Genomic DNA, 22,611 nt, shown 5'->3' with positions numbered 1-22,611 from the left:
ACCTTAATGGTAAGCCTCAGCCCAGGGGCTGGAGCACGCAACTAGATTTGTAGACTCAAAACTCCAGAGGAGCAACTGTGACCAGTCAGACTCACACTAACTCTTAAATTCTTTCCAGAAGCTAAATCAGGGACTTGTTTTAGAAAGCACTGTAATTTCATTTTATTTATCTGAAGCAACACACATATCAGTACCTGACATGGTAAGCTTCCAATGTCTTAACTCTTACCTTAGGAAAATCTTACCTTCCTTTCAAAGACCAAATTTGACTATCTTTAGCTTTCAACCTTTGGAACCTGTTTTGTCTTCAGGATAACCTACATCCCTCTGTGGAAACACTGATACGCTTGGAGTCACCTTGCTACTTCCTCTTAGCCAAACTGAACAGAGTGATCTCCACAAGCATTATATTGCAGAGCAGGTTTTCTAGCCCCAGAACTTTTGTGGTTTCTTTATAGTTCTCTCTTCTGTGCCTAAATCAGTTATGAAGTGGGGACATTAGGCCTGGAACTCAGAGTCCTATCAGCATTCTCATCACTGTGAAATCACTTCTCAGCCTTTACTTGCAGGTGCTTTCTCTCTCTCTCTCACACACACACACAAAGCATTAGCCTTTTAAAGCAAGGAACTGCAGAAGTACTTATTGTGAGGCTTTGTGTGTCATCAATGACCCAATACCCCCTCTTCAGAGTCGCTACTTCTAAACAAACAGCTTTCTGTTTCTTGTTCCTAAATAGGTTACTTTGCATTTGTCTCTACTAAAATAACTTTTTTTTTTTTTTTTTAGATAATCCTGTAACAGTAGTCTGTCTTAGAAACAAGTAATTTATTGTGAACTCAGAAAGTATAATAAAGCTTTATAACTTCCTGAGGTAGTTGACATTGGGATCAAATGTAAATACAGCTTCCTGGCTCTATGCAAAGAAAGCAAGGATAAATCTGGTTCTGTTCTGTTAGTAAACAGATTACACTTTAGAGACAGAAACGGAGCTTTTGAACTTTCTGAAATATCTGCTGAGTAAGAATTACCTGAGTAAACTGCCAGTAAAGCTTCATTCTCTTGGCTTTGGCATAATTGCATTCAATGAGCCTGGGCCTGCTGTTCACATCCACCAGGCATCTGTTGTCATCATCGTCGATAGTGGGACTCAGAACACCCACATGGAGCTGCTGATTGCTTGTGTAATAAACATTCTGCAACAGGAAGCACAAACAAGATTTGTGGCCTCTAGACAGAAACAGCACTTCTACCACAAAGCTAGTGGCAAAGATAAACACGCTGAATAGCAGTAGGCTGACCCCATAGTGACTTTTAAATTACTTCTTTTCATGCAGGAAGCAACACAACATTATATAAGTTGTTCTAAATTAACAATTAATTGGTACCAACAAGTAAATGTTGGCGAACTACTTAATAGGAAATACACAAACAAAACTGTTGTATCGTCATGTCCCTTTTTACTGCTGTTTCCTATGGTTATGCACCGTGGGTCTTCAAAAAGTGAGATATACACCTTCCAGCAGCAAGTCGGATTAGTTTGAGTACTGCCATCAACTCTGATTAGGCTGTTTCATCTGAGGATAATACCTAACTGGAGAGGTGAGAAAAGAGAACAGCAACACAGCAGTTCAGCAGGAAGGATCTCAAACTTTTGTATGACAGATGGAAAGATAAATGAATGTTTTCTGCAAACAAATGCTAAAAAACAAATTTGAGACAGGCTAATCAGAATCCAGTATATACAATAAAAAGTTATTAGCAGTTGGTGACAGACACATGGCAGGAGACAAAACAGAATGGCCATGTTTCGGGCTATCTGTTCTCATTTTATTTTTATATGTCAATACACACAGACACAAGAGACTGGACAAAGGGACCAGATACTAGCTGCTCTCAATTTCTAGCAAAGGAGCGCCCTCACAGGCCTCGGTGATTACACTTATGACCAAAGGCATGAGGCGGTTACATTACACAAATTGTTTCCACTCTGTTTGACTACAAAGACAGGTGTGAGGTTTCTCTAGAAGAAAAAAAAAAAAAAAAGAGGGGGAAGGAAGGTGAGCTTGCCAGACAGTTGATAATGGTAACAGGTTACATATAAACCCAGGAAGTCTGTTTGCTAATCCCAAATAGAATTTATGTTGCTAAAATCAGACCTTTTTTCTTCAGAGGACTGTGAGAAAGATGAAATGGCAACATTGTGCTTTAGCAGCAGGCAGGCATAAAGCTTTGACAACTCCAGTGCTATCAGAGTTACAAGTGACAAGAGCTGGACAGAAGTTCCAAATTAACATCCCGGTCATTTATGGTATCCAGTCTATGTGTCTGTAACAAAACAGGAGCTGGAAATTATGCTGTGTATATTTGGGAATCCCTTCTGTTGCCAGAGGTTGATGGTACTATCTCCTGGCATCTGTTTATTGTTGATGTAGCTTGGTTTGTACGTGCGTATTCTTATTTGTGAAAACTCTGGTAAAATATTAACTGTGAATAGGGGAGAAAGCAGAGAAACAAAGCAAACAGGACTGAGGAGAGACTTGGGTGTTTCATGTAAAAAAAAAAAAAGAAACAAAACCCAACTTAGAATGCTGAAATCAGTCAATGCAGGGATTAAATGCAGATGAAAACAAATGGTAGTCTTGCACCAAAACACCATGTCCTCTGTTTACCCTCCTGTAACGCCTTTAGGATAGACCCACATCAGATATAAACTGACATAGTTGCATAAAAGTTAATGAAGTTGCTGTTAACTGTTTAGACTAATCAAAGGTTTGATCCCCTTATCAAGTTTCATTCTTTTTACACCACAGAAATGCTAACAGAAATCTGAGCTGGCTGAGCCAAGGTGAGTCTAGGTTTTAAGAGTCTGAGCAGAGAACAGTTGAATACTTCAGTTGTGCATTACAGGCCGAGAGAGGGTAAATAAAAGGATCTAGCGGAGCACATTTCCAAAGTGCTTGGTTATTACTAATTAAGTAAACTGTAAGAACTGTGGAAAGACTAACAAGACCACACCCCAACAGACTCCTTCCACAAGTTAGTTAATTAATATTCCTGCAAACAAACCTGATGCTGCAGAAAAGCAATAAATATTTAGAATGCACTTTCTAGACAGACCAACAGCAGCTATTTTAGGTACATTTAAGATCTATCCAGATGCTTTTTTTTTTGAGAGAGAGCGAGAGAGAGAGATGGAGGTAGTGGTATAGCAAGGCGGTAAGATCAAGAAGATCTTTAACGGCGATTGTTAGGACACATTGACTTTACAGATGAACATTTTGTTGCAGCTTGTTTGCCTCTTACCTAAAATTACTACTAGAAAAATGAGAGGGAAATTGTCAGTTACTTGCATTTCTTACTAATAGGTGGTGATTTGTTAACTTCATTTTTTTCAGCACATTGTCACCACAGAAAACATAGTAGGGGACAGTCAAGAGAGTCTGCATTTTTTTCCCTTTTTTTAAAAGATACACGTCAGTCATTGAAAACAACTGAGCAGGCCTGGCTGCAACTCTGAGAAATATACACTATAGCTTAGGGTTGCTTGTGCAAAAAAAAGTGGTGTACCTACAAACCCTCAGGGCTGAGCTGTTTTTATTAGCTCAGTCTCCTCAGCCTTTCACAGCGTGGCCTCAAGGCGCCAGGTAATCGTTTCATCTCAGATAAAGCAAGCCCAATTCATAGTGCAACTCCACCAGCTTTTTTTGATGTCAAATCAGCAACGGTTCAGTCTGAGCATCTTTCTGGGCAGAAGCAGAATGATGGCTCTGGCTGGGGGAATTATTCAATTCTGTTTGTTGGCAAAACTGTACCGAAATGGAACAATCAAATGCAATTATCCCTAATAGATTTAATTAGCAGGTTGTTGCTTATCTTTAGACAGCTCACCCTACCTGCTAATAGCACTTCATTTTTCATTGTGGACCCGTTTAGAAAAAAAAGTGTGAAATCTGGGATTCTCACTTAGTACTGGGAAAGGCACCTTTCAGATTGTAAGTGGCAAGTAAAAATAAGCTCCAGCTGAGACAGGCTGTGGTACAGGGGCAGTTAGTCTGTCTAACTGGGCTCCTTTGGGATGTTGTTTTGCGTATCCAATAATACAAGTATCATTAATTATTCTATATATTATCATAAATATTTTAGCATCTTACCCAATAATACCCTATCTTATTTCGGAACTGAAAATATTGCACAACCTGGTAATTTGACTGCTATGTTTTTCTAATGGAGGCATCACATCAGAAGCACATAACCTCTACAAATTCTCCTTGAGCAGCATGCTGGCAAACAGCGAGGTAGTGGTTTGTGTTGCACTTGGCCAGGAAACTTTTCTTACAATGTATCAACAGCCCCTGGCTCCTTTGCCCCAGCCCAAGAATGGAACAGTCCCTGCTCTGAGACAGCGTAACAGCAGTGATGTCAGGATGAAGGGAGGCATCCATTTGGTAAAGTAGAATTAACTATGGACACCACTGAATAATGCTCTTCTAGCCTGAGACCTAAAGCTATCAAACATGAAACCATGGTAATGCCTCCCTTTAAATAATTTTACATATTAAGAAAAAAAACCCACCCTGCTTTCCACTGTATTTCCCTGTTTCTATTTGATTATTTTCATTTTCCAATACACTTTTGGAGTTTCTTTTTTGGTTTTGGTTTGGGTTTTTTTTTTGCGGTTTTGTTCTGTTTTTTTAGAGTAAAGATGGTATGCAAATTACCTTACTGGAGTGGGCCGTGGGACATTAACCACCTGCGTTACATGAACTGAATTACCTTCTCAGAATGTACTTGTTAGGTATGCATATATATGACTTTTTATTGATCGTATTTTAAATTGACTTGCAGGTAAAATATGATCCTACAGACTAAAACCATACTCGTGTTTTATCACCTTATGTGTAGCCTTATAAAAAAGAGTTTGAACTTGTGATTTAAATAAGTTGTTAAATAGATAAATGCCCACAGCATTACTTCAAGAGGATGCTTTTAACAAGCATCAACAAGTACGCTTGCTGTTCCACAGTCCACTTCAGCACAAAATGGACGACTGAGGCACTTTTGTTTAAAACACTTGAGAAGATACAGGGAAAACACATTTTACCATCACATTTGTTCCTACAATATTGCAACACCACCACCGACTAACACACCAGGACTGAAAGTTTGCAGTAATTTAAGAAAGTGATATTTGAACAATCACTCCAGTACTGCCTTGGAACTCCAAATGACTGAATATTGAATATGTACTATCAAGTTGTCAGGGTAACTTTTTGCTCAGAACTTGGACCTTTAATTTCTGCTACAGCAGCGAACGTCACAGCAGTTCTTGTTCAAGGGACTGGAGACTCAATAGCCAAAAATTCGCTTAGTTCCACTGAAGCCAAGACACTTGCTGTATGCCAATTTACAGTATTCATTCAAAGTGCCTTTGCACTTTCATTAAAGACACAACCACATATTATCATCTCACCATCTCGTACATACTCCCTAAGGAGCTACTGAATTTTCACAGAGTCTTGCTTCGATATTGTTACAAGTATACTTGTATCGAAGTACACAAGTAAAAAAAAAAAAAAAAAAACCCAAAACAAAAACCCAAACAACAAAACTGCAAATCACCACCAACCCCCCCAAAAAAACTAACCCAAAACTCATCTCCCTTATGTTGTAAAAAAAAAAAAAAGCCTCCTTACATTTCATTAGTCCGTTCTAGCCCCCAGCACTTCACCAACTGTAACAGTATTGATGTACAACTGTATCTCCTGGGCAACAAAGGGAGCACCTTTGTTCAGGAATCAGTTAGGCTGGACAAAAGGCATTTCTCAAAAAGTCAAACTGCAAGGGTTCAGCATTACTGTTGGTTAGAAACTATAAAAATGTAGACAGGATTTATGATCTGAGAAGAGTCAGAGTCAACAAGGGGTCTGAGCCTTAGGCACTTCCACATTTCCTTCAACCACACTCCCGCCAGGTGCTTTTCAAGGGTGGATGAGTGCGGTTCACACACTTGACAGGCTGGCTCTGGAGGCTGCCTGCCTTCCCTGCCCTTACCACAGGTCAAGCTGCACTCAGTATCCTCAAGAAACTTCCTCTGGAGCCCGGGGCTTGCAGCAGATTAGAGTGATGCAGAAGAAATTGTTCAAAACAAAACCTGGTGTTATTAATCTAAAGATCTGCAGCAAGCAAATGACTGAATTTACAAAAGCTTCATACCTGGGTCTGAAGAAAAGCATATTGGTTCCCTGCAAAACTTGACACAGGCTTCTGCCACAAGGCTTTTGTTTCAGTCCCTCTTGTGTTCTTGAAGAACAGCCTCATAACTAATCACCTTCATACTAATCTTCCTCTGGACTATAAAAGGTGGGTGGTTTTGTAAACTATTTCCAGTTTCTTTAATACCTGCTGAGAAACTCGGCCTGCAAATAGCCTTGTGCCTGTAAAATGGCATCTTCCAACTAAAGGATCAATTACTCTGTAGCTTTCTTGAATTTATTTTCCTAGAAATGTCCTATCTGAGCACATGACTTCATTTCCTGTTTGCTCCACCTAATCATCTCTGATTATTCACATTAAGACAAAAATATAAGACAAGCAAACTGAGATTGGTATCACATTAATAAAACCAATAAAATGGTTCCCAAAATCTTTATAAAGTGAAAACCAGTGAGATTTAGTCAAGGAATACTTGTTATTTTTTTCTAAACATTTTTCTTAAGAACAAAATTTATTTTTTCTAACAAGACAGCTAAAAGATGAAAACACAAATGAATGGTAGTTGAGAGCTGCATAGCCTAGGAGTCTCAAGAAATCTTCATGATGACAAGGGACTATTGGCAAAAATTTGGTGTCCTAAATGTTTTCCCTGCCTGCACTTTGGATGAAATAATTTGCTGTTCTATTTAGTATTCTAAGCATAACTTCCCCTGAAAATCTGCTTGAATATCAGGAAAACACACAGTACAATATTGCGATGAAAACAAAAGTTGTGTACATTACTGCTATTCAGACTGACTCCAGAATAAAGGAGAAACCGCTTCACCCTTTATTTGCCATTGGACCAGGCCATAGCCTTGCTCCTTTTCAGGGAATGCAGGGACTCTCCTTCCCTCTTAAAGCAATCTCACATGGCATGTCAGCATGGAAGAGAAAAAGAGGAGTTCAACCTGGAGCCACAGTCTCCCCTAAATCTCCATTGCTGCATGCAGAACAAAGGGTCCTTTTTGCCCTTCTGTTCCACCTGTCTCCTCTGAGACAAATTCTGCTTTCAGCTATAATCTTGAAATGCCACTTGCACAGCCAGCCATCTAACTGCCAGAGTTCACCCTCTGCTAAGCTAGTGCTCACTGGGAAAAACACATGCACAGCACATGCGAGTGCCAGGGGCATAAAGTGAGCGTAGTGAAAAGCAGATCTGTGCAAGAATGCTCAAAATCGGAAAAAAAACCAACCCTGTTGTGATTTATGAAAAGTTAGAGCTGAGATAACGCATACTGAATCTGGCATATACCCGCAGCAGGTACTTCCTCCCTGGTGTTAGAGATCCCCTGACAGGATCTGGCTACCTTGCTTTCCAGGGGGGGAATCACGCCAAACACAATTCGCAAAATCTGCAGTTGAGCACTTCGGTTCCTTCCTGGTGGCTCAGCCCAGCCCAGCCGGAGAGCAGACCAGAAGCTTGGGATCACTGGTACAGATGAGCCAGTCAGGACCTGGCAGTCTGAAAGAACTTTCCAGAAAATTACCAACTCGATTGCCATGGCACGTTTCCTGCTGTAGGGCTAGAACACGAATTTTGGTGGGATACTCACATCTTATGTGCTGTGTTGCAGTAGTGCAGTACAGAACACATCCTAAATCTGCCATGAGAGCAGTGAAGGGCCAGGTAATTCAGCCAGCATTTTTGTCCAGTGAAAATATTTCAAACACCTACACAAAACAAAATCTGCACAAAACCCCGTGATGATGTAAAGTACAAGGGAAGGTAAATGAGCTCTGCCTACTTGGACACAAATACACAGCTTTGTCCTCACAACGATGTGATGTAGAGTTTCTATCTATTCACGACAGGTTTGCCCCGAGAGAGGTCAAATTGTAATTCCCGTTAACACTGAAATTCCACTGACTTCAAGTACAATGAGATTTTTGGCTCCAAGTTTAATAATAAACTTTGAAAAGCCAGAGTTGATAAAGACTTCAGAGCTGAAGTGGATTGCCAGTTGCAGTAAATTATTCATAGGAGCTGATTTATCATGTAGCAAAAAGTTACAGTAAGATGTTCAACTTAACACAAGATGATTATCTGAAGGATAAATTGCCAACTCCCCACTGGAAGTTTAAAGCAATACACACCAATTTGCAGGCTGAAAGCCATTTGTAATCCTTATGGCAGTGTTCCCAGATGAAATCACGCTGGAGACTGGTACATGACTCTGCATTTGTAATGAGCAAACTTAATGCTCACCACCAGCAGTACTCATTTGCTACCCTGCTTTTGGCATAATAACTACAAGGGATAAACCTGATTCACCATGACTTTACTCCATCTTTGAACCATATTTTTCTTCAAATGAATCCATGAAGTCAGTTATTAGGTCCAAAGTCTCACAGCAGATTCATACTTGACTACAACTCTAACTAAAGAGCAGTCTGATGGATTCCTATAAATTCAGACTTAGCTAACTTTGCTGTTACTTGGCTATTTATATTATTCCTGATGTTTTATTCCAGCATTTGTTACATAAACACATCTGAACAAAAGAACTTTCCAAACCTGATAAGAAAACTCTCGACAGATTCCAAGTTCATTACGAATAACACAAACAAATACATCACCAAGATAAGTATCAAGTGTTTCCCCATTTACTATTCATGTAGGAAGTGACAGGAGAGAGAGGATGTGCTGTCCTGTAGCCACCATGAACAGCACCACTGCATCCCGTGCTGCCCTAAAAAATTTGCTGCTGAAGAAGTGCAAGCATAAGAGCATAGGCTGTGAATTACAGAATATTACCCCTAAGCCACAGGTCAACCCTTAGAAGATTGATGTTATTTTTCTGAGGTAGATTTTCAGCTGATGCAGAGTGATGATACAAATTTAAAACAATTATAACTGTATTTTATCTATGTTGAGGATCTATTCACTATGAAACCTGGCTTACAGATGAGCTGACAAACAGCTAGTATCAAGTGTAGCAACACCATAATTTAGACTTAAATTGTAAAGTGTGTAAGAAGGAAACCACTTGCTATTTCACTTCAGTGCTTAGATTTGTACCTAACTGAATTAACTCACCAGCATGCCGATTATCTGACCTACTTGCTCCTCTTCATGCCCATACACTAATTAACTTCTGAACTCTAAACAACAACATTTGACAGCAATAAAGCCAAGGTGTTCAGGAACTTTAAATAATACAGTGTGGTACTGTAAATACAGGCTTAGAGACACAAAAATGTTAACATATTATTTTAATAGAAAACAGGAACCCCACGTCAGACTTCTTTTTCATTTAAATTCATGAACCTACATTGCAGTGGAATACCAAATTCTGCTGTTGCCTATTTTGGTATTCTGCTTCAGTTTTGCTTAAAAGCAGCAAACAAAAATCTGCTTACTTGAGTTCCACTTTTTAAGTTGAACAGAACTGTCAATCCTTGGTTTTATATATGCATTCAGCATTTACTTCTGTATTTTTCCTGATGAAGGTAACTACAGAATTAACAAGACCTGGATAAGTTAAAATTTTACTTGATTCACTTCCTAAAGCCTCTCTTGGTTTTGCTTTTATGTCTGCACAAGATCTCTACAACTCTTCCATGGGAAAGAAAGAAAAGGCAGTGTGTATATATAGATATCTATATATCTGTCTCAGAACAATTCTGGCATAGACAGCTATGTCCTTTTTTTAAAAAGCATGCTGTCTTATGGCTCCTGTGACTTTGTCCTATCTGAATTTTCCTTTTCCCTCTCCCACCAATCCCTCTTTACCCTTCACAGTTTTCTTTGTGGTCTCCTACAGAATCCCATGTCTATCTTACCCCGTTTTCTCTCCTTCAGCACTTGCTCACCTGCAGACTTACCCATCGTCCCCATATGCTGATGCGCTGGTCCATCCTTTACACCAGAGCTGACTCCTCCCGGCCAAATCAAAATCTGAGCTAGCTCACTGCCAACTGTGTGTAAGCATTTGGTAGCTCAGCATCAACAAGTATAGAAGCAGATTTTTTACCTTCTCACAGCTAGACCCAAGTGCTTTAGACTGCTGTGGGCACAGACACATCACACACGTGTGTAACACACAGCTTCGTCTTGAACCTCTTCCAAAATCATCAGATCTTGTTATACAGCCCTTTCTTCCTGCAAAACGTCTCTAAAATACAGCTCTTCCACTCAGAGTTGAACCTTGCTGGCTTCCTCACTGATGTCAGAATTCATGCTCTTTTCAAACCCATTCTGAATGCTTCTGAAAACTTGGTTTTCAGATTGCCTTTCAGGAAGGCAGTATCCTTCCACTTCTGTTTTCCATTCTGCATAAACTGCTTGTCCTCATTTTCAAAACCTTTCTTAACACTTCCTCTCATTACTTATCAGCTTAGCAAGTATCAATAGGTTATCTTCCAGCTCCTAATTAGGTCAGGATTGGTCACATCTTTCAAGCAGATATTCCTGGAAGTTAGAAGTAATGCTGGCATCTTCCAAGGAACTTACCTTCCTCTGCACATTCCATGGATAGCACTTTTGCTCAGATGTCTCAGAAAAAAAAAAAAAAAGACAAAAGAAAAAGACTTGCTGATGTACCAAAAGCATTACTCAAGAATGCAGTGAGTTCTGTGTCAGTACCTCATAGCATTCCCTTCTCCGCTCTGCCACGACCTCCTGTTCCTAATAGTCTATCTGCAGACTTTAGCTCTTCAAATCAAGGGTGTACTTTTTATTATGAGGTTGTAGAGCACTTAATGTAATAGATTTCTGGGTCATTATTGGGATGCCTAGAACTATAATCATAAGCATAACAACAAAAAAATCTGGTGCCAGGGATGAGACAAGTAGCTTACCACTTCTCAGGAAAAATGTATTTTTTCTGGCAGTATAACCTTCTGAATATTTGTTAAAATAAATTGTGCTATTTCTACTATTACCTTTTCTAAATTGAATTTGATAAAATGTGTCTGCAAGTGGTAAGTCAGGTCAAACAAATTACAAGCAAGTGCCACACCTTCTTTATTAAGATACTCTAGTAATATCTTAATCTTGAGAGTTTGGGGGTGTTATTATTATTTTTTTTTATCCAGTCCTATCATGTTTAATCCTGTGTGGTAGTGAGCCAGTGACTCTGGATACAGAGGCCCTTTAACTCCTCTTGCGTTCCAGAAGAGCTGTGAACTTGTGTGATTTTCTGAGGGGAACAAAGGTAGGTAGTTACATGCACAACTTTGAGAAGAATTCCCAGCTCCCTACAGATACATTACTTAACTCCTACACGTACTGGCTCTCCTGGCTTCACTGAAAGCAATCACAACATCCATTTCTGATTTCAGGTGAGCCAGATCTCACCCATTCTTCTTGGGATCATGCATGCATTTGATACAAGGTTTCCAGAGGCACTCCATTGACACCAACATATGCAAATACAAGAAAACTGTCTAAAAATTAATTCTTTTGTTGCTGAAGACAATAAAATGCAGACATTAAAACATCTGCATGGAAGTGAGGCATTATGTACAGAAAATGATAACAAAAAGATAGGCGGCACATGTGAACCATGTTGCTGGTCAGTGAAAATCTGATTATCTTTTGTTTGTTTAGGTTACCAGCAGGGACATACTTATTTTTCCCGACAAAACAAAATGAATCACCCATAAGAGTTCATTAGTCAAACTTAAGTTTGTCAAGTGACCTCCTTGCCAGCACCTTTGAGAGAAGAACAAATTGAAATGCAAAACAAACTGCTCTTAAAAGTCTTTGTAGTATTTTAGCCTGTTTCTGCAACATGCAAAGGAGTAAATCCCATAGCAAGAAAAATGGGGCTTGATTCATTCACAGCAAACCTAGAGTAAGTCTGACATATTTCCACTGAAACCGAACAAACTATCAGGATCCAAGTTTCTCCCCCTATTCCTTTGCATGTGATGAAGTTTATAGATGATGTATAACATGCAACATCAATACACTGACCTAAATGAAAACATGTGGATTTTACTTTACAAAGGCTGCAGTCACAATGTAAGTGGGACGTCTTGTTGAGACTGAGGTGAAGCTGGAACCTGAAGATCCTGCAGGACTCACAGAATGTAGAACAGTGAAAGGTACTTCATACTGAGATTTTTAAAATCACCCCAGATTTTATGGGAAGTTGGGCTTCCCTGTCATTCCATTTAATCTGTGTTGGCAAAGCAGCTGATACTGATCTATGAAGAACCCATCTGGAGATTTATATTACAATAGACTGAATACACTGAAAATAACGTGCAAATGGAAGTTGAAATAATAGCCTAGGACATCCCACAGTCTGTCACCGCTCTCTGACAAAAAGGAAGCCCTGAAGGTTTCACCTAGTCTTATTAGCAGCGTTTCCTTCAGCAGCAGATTTAACCTCCACTTGACCTCCTAACCTCTCAGTGCTTGGTGTTAAATAATTACACTCTAAACATCTTATTATGGGCGTTATTAAACTCGTGAATTAGTTAGGAATGCAATATGTTGACCCATGAGATGAGCAGCACCAACTATCCGGAGTACTATCAATACACAGTGACTAATTAGGAAAACCTCTGCAGTGCAGCAGAGGACCTCAAACACCAAAACGAGCAGAAGATTTTTATTTTGTTTAAATGCAAAAGTGTGAGAGAAACTCGGCACAGATGCACAGCACTCACATAGACAATTTTCTTCAGTTTTTAGTCTCTCCTATGGCTTCAGGAATTGTCATACAGCTGAGATTGTGACATACTGCCATCTGGGAACTCCACCTTAAGGGCTCATTACTTGCAGGTACAGCATGCATTTCCATACACGGAACATTCAGTGCTGCAGTTTCAGTGTAGGCGGTTCTCTTCCCAAGCTCTGCCACTTGAGCTGCTCAGTGGAAACTTCTGTAGTCTTTTCCCAGGTTAGAATTAGTCATTTTTCAGAGGGAAACCCTGGCACTATTTTAAAGTTTGCAGAGGTTTTGCCTCAGGTTTTCATGTCTTATACAGTCTGTAATTACAGAACAGGCAAATACTATATATGCCCTACTTTTCATGCTCAGTAGCATTATTTTTAATAAACTATTCTATAGCAAATGAAACCTCTGCCAGGTTTAGTAGCCATACATTTAGAATTTAAAAGCACCAGTGGCACTTTGTCATAACATGAATAAAATTTCAGACATCTGATGTCTATGCTGTGATTTCTTTTTCTTTAAATGACTTATGTGACTCAACAGCCAACTTCACAACAGTGCATTAACAGAGGATGAGTTAGTTTGAACACTGATGCAGACAGGACTGATAACCACCAAAGAACAGAAGGAGGACCTGTACCGTTTTTTGTTGGTCATTTTTGCCATCAACATTAAAGTTTTTATCTTCTCTACGAAAGGTCAAAGCATCATTTACATTTCTCTTTAAGTTTGTGCTAACTGCTTTGACAGATGAGAGCCCGTGGGGTGATTATTCCATCTCAGGGTTGGAGATGCAGACTGGTGCAGCTTTCAGTCCCATGGAGAACAAGGAAAGTTTCTTTCAGTGTTCCTATCCTGGCACATTCAATAGTATTTAGCCTCTTAAACCAAGTTAAACCCATTAAGCTGGATAAAAGAATTTCTGGCATTTTAAATGGACAACATCAAAATCAAAGCAAATCCTTAATAACACTAGCCTACAAAAAGTAAAAAGGTTATTCCTTAGCTGTAGAGGATGTATTTCAAGCAATAAGGTCTATCACTTCAACTGATTTGTTTCAATCTTTATTGTTGGTTTCTCTGTAGAGACTGACAGAAGCTTATGAAACTACATCCAACCCAACTGTATCCTAAAAGAAAATTTCTTTCCTGAAACATTTTTAAGCTTTCCAAGGCAAGTGGAGAAATGTATGTACCTTAATAGAAATGGCATTTTTCCTGCCCACCAAATGTCTTGAAGTAGTGGTTCCACTGTTTGCAGGGTGACCACAAATGACACTCAGACAAAATCAGCATCTAGAATTTAAATGAAGAGTCTGTATACTATAACCTCATGTAAAACCTGTACCTCAGTCCTGCCTGTGTTCATGAATAAATTGCAAAGTTCACAAAGCTCTGCAAATAAAATGTGTCTCAGGCTGGAATACTGTGCTCATGTCCCAGAGACTCCTCCTTTCTTCTGGTCCCCAAGAAAAGGGCAAAGAAAAGCATCATTGGATACATTTTCATCACTGAAAGTACTTTTAGTGCTAATGACATAAAGAAAGGATGGAAATGAGGAAGGACATTAGAAATAACGGCACATCAAGATTTCTTACCATGAGTACTTAAGTCTTTCTAGACTAGGAACAAATAAATGAATAAAGCTGTTGAAAAAGCAGAACATTGCTTTCATGTCAAGCAGGACATTAATACCAATCCAAGTGTCCTGGCTGTGTGGGAAGCCTTACTGTGCTTGGCCAAGTGAGCTTCATTTTTCCTATGACTCAGAACACTGCTAGCTTCATAATTTGCCCCTTGCACAAATCAGGCTGTAAGCTTTGGCAAGAAATGAAACAGTAAATTGCTTAATTGTGCAAATAGCATGATACCCACCCCCATTTTCATTAATTAGGACTTGATTTCTGGGGCCTTCAATCATGCTGTGAAGGCTCACATATAAACTTAGGCTTTAAATGTATCCACAGGCCAAGCAGAAAAGGCTCAGCTTTTCTGAGTAACAGATTATCAGGTGGAAAGGCAGCAAAGTAAAATCAACAGCTCTAAAAAACCAGGTTGTTTAAATGACCTTCAAGTACAACAGTGAATAGCTTAAATAGCTATGCTAAGCTTCAGGCTGCTGAGGTATGGCTAGGCTGTGAGGCTAAGCTGCCTTCATCACAAAAGGCAGATTATGTCACAGATTTTCCCCAGCGTTTTCTGCCTGTCTTAGCAGCCTTTATTTTATTATCTGAAGTAGATTATCCTATAACAGTATCTGCAGGACACAGACCTAAAGAAAAGAAAAAGCCTCTGTCTTGCTGTTTAGAATTAATACAAAAACCAGGCACATCAGTCACTCATAATTAAAAGTCACTGAATAATTGCAATATAAATAGTACAGTTCTTTCAGGGCTCTTAAGTAATCAATTTTACAAGATCCAACAACCAAACACCTTGAAGTAGTGGCTCCACTGTTCACAGGGTGACCAGAAATGACACTCAAGAGTGTCACTACAACAACACCACAATTGTTAGCAGCTTCCAAATTTGCATATGAATAAAAACACTAAGAAGGATTATTACAATTGTCTATGGTCCAACAAACTGTTTAGTCATTTGTACTATTTCGCAGAGCTGATTCTTCCCAAAGTGCCAATCTGTGTCCCTGCAGGGGCCCTTTGGGACCAGATCCCCATGAGAAGTGCAGGGGTAGCAGGGATGTGCACCAGGGAAACAGCAGTTTGAGGATTACCGCGCCCTCCCTGCTCCTTCGCAGGGGCGATGGCCCATGGCTATGACAGAGGAACTGCCAAGGCGAGACACACCACTGCAGTGCTGACCCACGCCCCCACGCCAAACTGCCGGGAAGGAGGGCAGTGACCCTCTCCATTCCTAGACACTGGGCTCCAAGGCCCAGGTAGAAGTTTACGAAAGAGAGAACACAAGACTCACAAACCATCCTTACCCACAGCCGGGCTGTTGTGCCCACAGAGCTAGTGTAGTCCAGTGACCAGCAGCCATATCGTCGGATCCCCCGAGTACCCCAATGGAGGAGGCAACTGCAGATCGCAGAGTCTCCACTCCTTTGCTGTGGCTTTTGGAGACCTTGCCATCCTGTCATAGGCACGTGCTGGCCTCACGCTGATTCAGGGCTCTTGGATTTCTCAGCAAAAGGGAGATTTCTCCTACACTGAACCTCTGCTTATCTTAAGATTGCTGCATGGGAATATCCATTTCACTGAGTGGGTTGTTCTGTATTGTACACGTTATGTTGGTCTGCACCCTGCATTAAGTGTAGCAAAACCACAAAAGAGCAGAGCCAAGTTTAACTCAAAGCCACATTAATTGTATTTAACTTTTCCCCCAGACTAAAACAGACTGGAGTAAAATGTCTGTTTTTCAGTCAACAAACTGCTAGTCCAGACCCTGCCTTGGTATGCGTCTGGAGGACAGAACTAGAACCAACTACAAGTTATTTCCTTTGGCCAGCATGCTCCTTTCAAAGACACTGCTGTTGTCCTCATAAGCAGAATCACAGGGGAGCAGTTTGTCAGAGAATCTCCAGTGCAGCTCACTCCGTGACTCGCACTTGTCAGATTCACAGTAGGAAAGAAACTTGGAGAGTCAAAAATTACACTACAAACTTCTGGGAAATTCCAGGTGACATCTCATGGTCTGCTTCAAGCCCACAGAGACCTCTCCTTTTGAGCCAAACCACATTGGCCCTAAAAGCAGGTACCAGAAAATTTTGTTCCTGCAACGTTCAAAGAACAATTTAGGAGGTGAATGGGAACCTGAGGCAACAGGCTACACCCTCACCTGAGATGCTGGATCAGACTAATATACCTGATCCCAATATAATGTTGAGCACAATCTGACCTGTTACGATCTCACTGTAGAGATTTATTGTAATTTTGTGCTTGTACTCACTAAAGGGAAGAAAAATATTTTGAAGAGCGAGCAGAAAAAAAATCTGAGTCCATCTGTTATTACATCAAAGGGAAGTGAAACTGACCCAGCTTTCCAGCTTTCGATTTACAAACCTGGAGAAAAAGTTCTTCCATTTTGTAAAATTAGAGCTTCATGTATGCAGACCTTAGTCCTAAGCAGCCTTTTATTTTACATTAATGTAGGTTTTTCACTTAGCTGTTGTACCTTTGAGTAGCAGAGGTCAAATTCTGACTTCTCTCCCTAAGCACCTCTTCATGAGCACTCCTGAATCTCCTGCACGAATCCCTGCAAGGGAACCCTCTTAACTAATCAGCATTTCTCAGATGACTTGCATCCATTTGCACTTGTGATACAAAACATTTCCTGTTCACAGGAGCACTGCTCTTTATTTACAGTATTATTAACAGAGGAGCTCTGTTCCTCAACAATCAACTTAATACTCACAAACTCAAACATCCTCAGATTTCATTATCTCAAAATAGTACATGAAGTGATCTGCGTTCTCTTAATGAAACTGTTACTGACCCTACATTCTCTACTGCACATGGGGCACCAGATTTGGTCGTCTGGTTGCACAAAGCATCTCTGAATTGTCAGAAGCTGCTCTGCCCTTAAAGCCGGATCCACATTTCATGGGTGTTAGCCAGACAGCATTTCATTAGGCAGTGACTGAAATCCTTGGGCCAGGCTTAGTGCAATCAGAGCTTTAGTCATTGTCCTGTTAGCCTGCTCTGTACTGAAGGTGAAACAGTTTGATGGGTTACTCCATTTGGTTAAAGTTATTAAATCCTTAATGCTTGGCTTGCTCACTTTCAAGAGGTAACAACAGGTGTCAGAAATACTGCAGTTTCCTTTGTATCCGTCTCAGTTCTTGGGGAACGTTTGGCCTTTTGTGGAAGTGATTCTTACATGAGGCCATGGAACTTTTATCCTGACAGGAACTTTTCTGCAGCCCTGGCCAAGCACAATCCTTGGCTTGGAGTTATTAGCAAATTCAGAGACAGAATAATTTCAATGCCACTTATATTTGCTCATATAAGAGACTCTTCACTTACCCAAGATGAGCTGGGTTTCATCTGCTTTGTACAGACAGAACAGGAAAAGAAAGTATCATGAGCTATCTTCCCTGGCAACTTGCGAGGGCTGACCCTGCTTGAGCAGGGGGGTTGGACTAGATGATCTCCAGAGGTGCCTTCCCACCTCAAGTGTTCCATGACTCTGGGAAATAGTTTCCCATAAGCACAGGACTGCAAACAGTTGGAGAGCAACAAAGTTGGAGGGACAGGAAGAATTCTAAGAGGTAATATTTATCTGATTAACCTAAAGAGTTAGTTAGCATTGATTTTCAGAAGTTTGGAGAGTGCTAAGGCAGTCAAAGAGAAATAAACATCAAACCTGCCACAGTTCCTGTAGGTGGTGTTTTTTTTTCCTCTTAGTGACCATAACTACAGAGTTATCATCTCAGGTAGTATTGCTTAGATGAGAGTATTCCTTCATATTATTTATGTGCAGTTATAAATGCAGTAGTCTACAACGGGAAGATTTTGAAAACAACCTACAATAGGGTATTAAAAACATATTTGGAAGCCAGAAATGGGCATTCTGCAGCAAACAGTTAATTCATAATTATTCAGCATGGTTCCTGTTGAAAGTGTGAAATTAGGTACTTCAGAGTATTAACCACGTACGTCACTCATTTGGCAGAATAACATTTAGCTTGCTTGACAGTTCATATTAAAATTTGCCTGGAGTGCTCAAGAAGGTCCCAATCATCGTTATGCACATACTTACAATTACTCATTACTCACCATACTGAATTAAAAAATGCAATCTGGGAAAAAAGCAATCTGATTGCTCCAGAAATTCTTAAAATTGCCAAATTCTCACTTACTAATGAGAAAGAGGTTAAACTTGATGACATGTTTAAATCAATCCAGTAGGTGAAAGGACTTAGTGTCTTGACTACCTTGGGCACAAATAAATAAAAACACAGTTACTCAGTCATTGTCATAATTCTGTCCAGCAACACAAAGTCATGACATGATGTTTACATTATGCTGACATCACACAACATTTTGAAGGCAAGTGGTACACACACTGTATGCCCATATCGCGAAAACACTGTGCAGGCACATTATAACAAAATTTTTTTATCACATTGTGCTACGCTAATGCAATGGTATTTGATAATTTCTGTTTGAACAATGGGAGACTTCCTCATTTGAACACACTTGAGGACAAAAGAAAAATTTAAGGATTTGGTTCTGTGTTAATATAAAATAGATCTGACTAAAACCTAAACCTGACCTGAATTCAGAGCTCTGATTTACCATCACTGGCATGATCTCCTTCTTACCGAGTTCTGTCCCTGCCCTTTGGTGACAGACCTCCAAACTAAATACAAAGCAGCATGAGCTGTAACAGTTCCAGGTTTAATGTGGTAACCTATCTGTTTTCTCCAGTTTTTTATTTAAACTTCATGTTATTTTAACAAAACTTAGGAGTTCATAAGCTGTGCTATTATTTTTTCCTTCCCAAAGTGATGCCATTAGTGAGTAAGTCAATGCAGTTTTGAGACTAATTTCAGAGTTTGAAAGCACTAAAAATGCATGCTGAAATGTAAAATGCATGCTGAATAAATCACTACATCTTTAACATAGCAAGAGCAACAAAGCTCCAAGGTTCGCAATCAGTGCAGTTCCCTGCTAAACAAATACAAAGTTAATATTGTAGTAACATCTAAATGACTTAAATGCATTCATCGGCTTTTTCACTTGATTGCTCTAAGCCTTTATGGACAGCCAGCTGAGAAGATAGGCCTGGCGTAACAGAGCTATCCCTGCATAATGAGTTTAATCACACTTTAAGAGAAAAGGAAAAAAAAAAGAAAAAAGAATGAGGGCAAATGATTCACAAAATTTAGCAAGTATTTTTTAAAGCTATAAGGTTCTTTACCTTACAAAAACATGTAAAAAAATCACCGATTTCATTAAAGTCATACCCTATTCCTATAGTGTAACCATCAGTGTTTTTTCTGTACATTCTAAAGTGAATTAATATTCAAAGAAGCACCAGCTGTGATTGCCACTTAGTTGACAGGTTCGTAGATTTAAGAGCCAAAAAGGACCATTAGGTTTTTTACTTTGATCTTCCGTATGCTACAGGCTATATACTTCCACCTGCTTACCTCTTAAGTCCAGTAACTTGTCTCACATTAAATCGCAGTTTCCAGAATTTTATCAGCTTTGATGACTTCAACAGTTACTATCGCTGCTTCTTATGATGGCTAGTCATCTCCTCTGATAAGAATATGCACCTTTTTCCTAATTTGTATCTAACTGGCTTTAATTTCTAGCCACTGGTTCTTGAAACAATGTTAAATTAAAAGTCTCTAGTATCCCATATTTTCTGTTGGGGAAAATACCTCTAGTCTATAAATACAACCAGGTTTAGATTGAACTCAGGTCTTGCTAAGAGCTAGTTTGATTGCTGATTTCAAATAAATCATCTGATAAACAGATCTTTTCTTGGCTTACAAATCAATGCACTTTTTTTTCAGTTACTCATAAATATTCAATCAGGATCTTATGTGAGCAAATAATTTCTCATTTTCTCTCTGCTTTCTGATTGGACAAATGATGGTTAATGAACAGGAGAAAAAAAAAATCCCTGGTTCACAGAAACACACTGTGGATAGAATAATTCCGTAAATATTTCTGCAAATAACCCTACTCTGCAAGTCGTGAACAATACTAGAGAGAAACTAAGCTGAAACTGAATCGCTGATCAGAATTTGAATGAAAGTAATACAGCTCATGTAATTACAGAGGGAGTTAAATATGCTTTCATGGGGACTAAATTTGGTCCATGAATTCTAAATGAGCCAGAGGATGACTTCAATTAATGGAATGGCATAATAAAATTATCAATAAAACTGAATAAAGTGACTCTTCCATCTACTGTATTATCTACCTTCTCTAACAGTTATTCACATACTGTCAAGAATTTGAGAAACAAAAATCCAACCTTAAGAACTTTACCTCTGATGAAGTAACAAATGAGATAAACGTTCTTTTGAACGATGTTGTACTGAATTGACAACCATACAACAATTACAACAACATATATCTCCAAGCGCTATACGTGTGTTCTGAATAACTGCTGGTTTTACGCTGAATTTCTATTGCAAGCGACGATCAGTTTTAAGAACTGCCCACTGATATGCCAGTTTGCAATGAGACATCTTTTAAATACAGATAACTCTAGTAATTGCTACCTAATATGCAACTCTGATCTATTTGAAATTAATGCACTTACAAAATGTGAAATGCTCAAATAATATTAGATTATGAGACACTGCAGGTACCCAGTACAGCTGCTTTATTTCTCCAAACGCGTTTATTAAAAATGTTTTCAACTTAGCAAAGGAAAGAAAGCCCTGTCCTTCCTTTTTGATTGTACTATACATTTTTGAGAATAAAGTCAGCTGAAGTATGGAAATTTTTATATCTATTCCACCTAGCAGAGAAAGATTGTTAGTAGAATACAACGGGAAGTTAATTTCAAGTTAAAAAAATATTTCAGCTTGACACTAAAGTAGCCTATGGAATATCAGGGTACTGTGAGTATGTGGCCTCAGGACAGCCACTTCATACATTTTTGTTAAGAGAAAAAAAATACACGGACACTTGTGAAGGCCCAGTGAAGCGATTAACATATACGATGGAGCACACTTTGCACCAGTCACATCAGGCCAAGCCCAGAGCCAGCTCTCCAGGGCTGGGCTGTTGGCAGCAACGCTCTAGTACAAGCAAGACTTAAGACAAGTGGTTCTGCCCAGACATCAGACGCACACCTCTGTGTGGAGTAAAGCCAGCCGCAGGCTGCACACTACCTACGGCTCGTTAACCGGCTCCCAAGGCTGGGCGCTCTGCTGAGCCTCGCTGGGTGCGAGCACCCCGCAGCGCAGTGCAGGAAGAGATCGCAAGGTGTTTACGGCCTTGGTAGCAACGTGTCTGATGGCCTCAAGCCAGTGATTACCACTTCACTGATGCTGAGCTACAAGCCAGACTCCTTTCCAAAGATACGTGGCCCCTCTGCAGCAGTCCTCTACTACTTTCAGTGGCTCTAGTACCCACAGCGAGTAAACACTATTTAACATAATGCTGATTAAAGTGTTTCCAGTCAAACTCTAGAGACAGCAGATATATGTCCTTCTCCTCCTACATCAGTAACAAGCATACCAACGGTGGACAAGATAACCAGGAAAGATAACAATGATGCTAAAGTAGGATTTAATCATATAAAAAGGCAACAGAATTCAAGATGAAGAGGGTAATCCAAGGGCTGAGAGGCAAGCACAAAAATGAAAGCAATGCAGAAAACGTGCATGGTAATGATCACAAGACACACAAAACATGAAGTGGAAATACTTCATAAATTGTTGAAAAAAAAAAATTCTGAGAAGAACTTTCTGTAATGTACAGCAATAACTAACCATTTTTTCTTTAAAAAAACCCAACACCATAACTCCCCAAAAGTCCCAAAACACAAAAGCAAACAAAGCCAAACTGAAAAAGCCCCAGATCTGTGAGTTGTACAACAGAGAAGAACAGAGGAGTTAATTTACTAACCCTGTTGTTTCTGTGCACCAGCATTCTTTGTGGTCACCAGCATATTCTCTGTGCACTCCACAAGTTTGCAAACTACTATTTTTTGCTGACATGATGCTTTATTCTTTTCTGCAGTAATGTGATGAAAACTAAGTTTGTAACCTGCCTAGACTTGACATCA

General features: G+C 39.6%; 1 protein-coding gene and 1 long non-coding RNA gene across 15 annotated transcripts in view; one reads left to right on the top strand and one right to left on the bottom strand.

The window, feature by feature from the left end:
* GALNT18 (polypeptide N-acetylgalactosaminyltransferase 18) overlaps positions 1-22,611 on the bottom strand; it is a 328,849-nt gene that overhangs the window by 19,012 nt on the left and 287,226 nt on the right. For 5 of the 6 annotated variants that reach the window (XM_080404738.1, XM_080404741.1, XM_080404739.1 and 2 more), the window contains one exon: positions 1,030-1,194. The exons of the other annotated variant lie outside the window; for it this stretch is intronic. In XM_080404738.1, the coding sequence (XP_080260864.1) occupies positions 1,030-1,194 (165 nt within the window). The remainder of the gene's footprint in view (positions 1-1,029; positions 1,195-22,611) is intronic. 6 annotated transcript variants of the gene reach the window in all.
* Positions 1-22,611, top strand: part of LOC308070597 — a 306,714-nt gene that overhangs the window by 267,430 nt on the left and 16,673 nt on the right. The window lies entirely within an intron of this gene.

Source organism: Falco punctatus, assembly GCF_963210335.1.
Source record: "Falco punctatus genome assembly, chromosome: 10".
Taxonomy (NCBI): domain Eukaryota; kingdom Metazoa; phylum Chordata; class Aves; order Falconiformes; family Falconidae; genus Falco; species Falco punctatus.
This window is presented reverse-complemented; position numbering and strand designations above follow the sequence as displayed.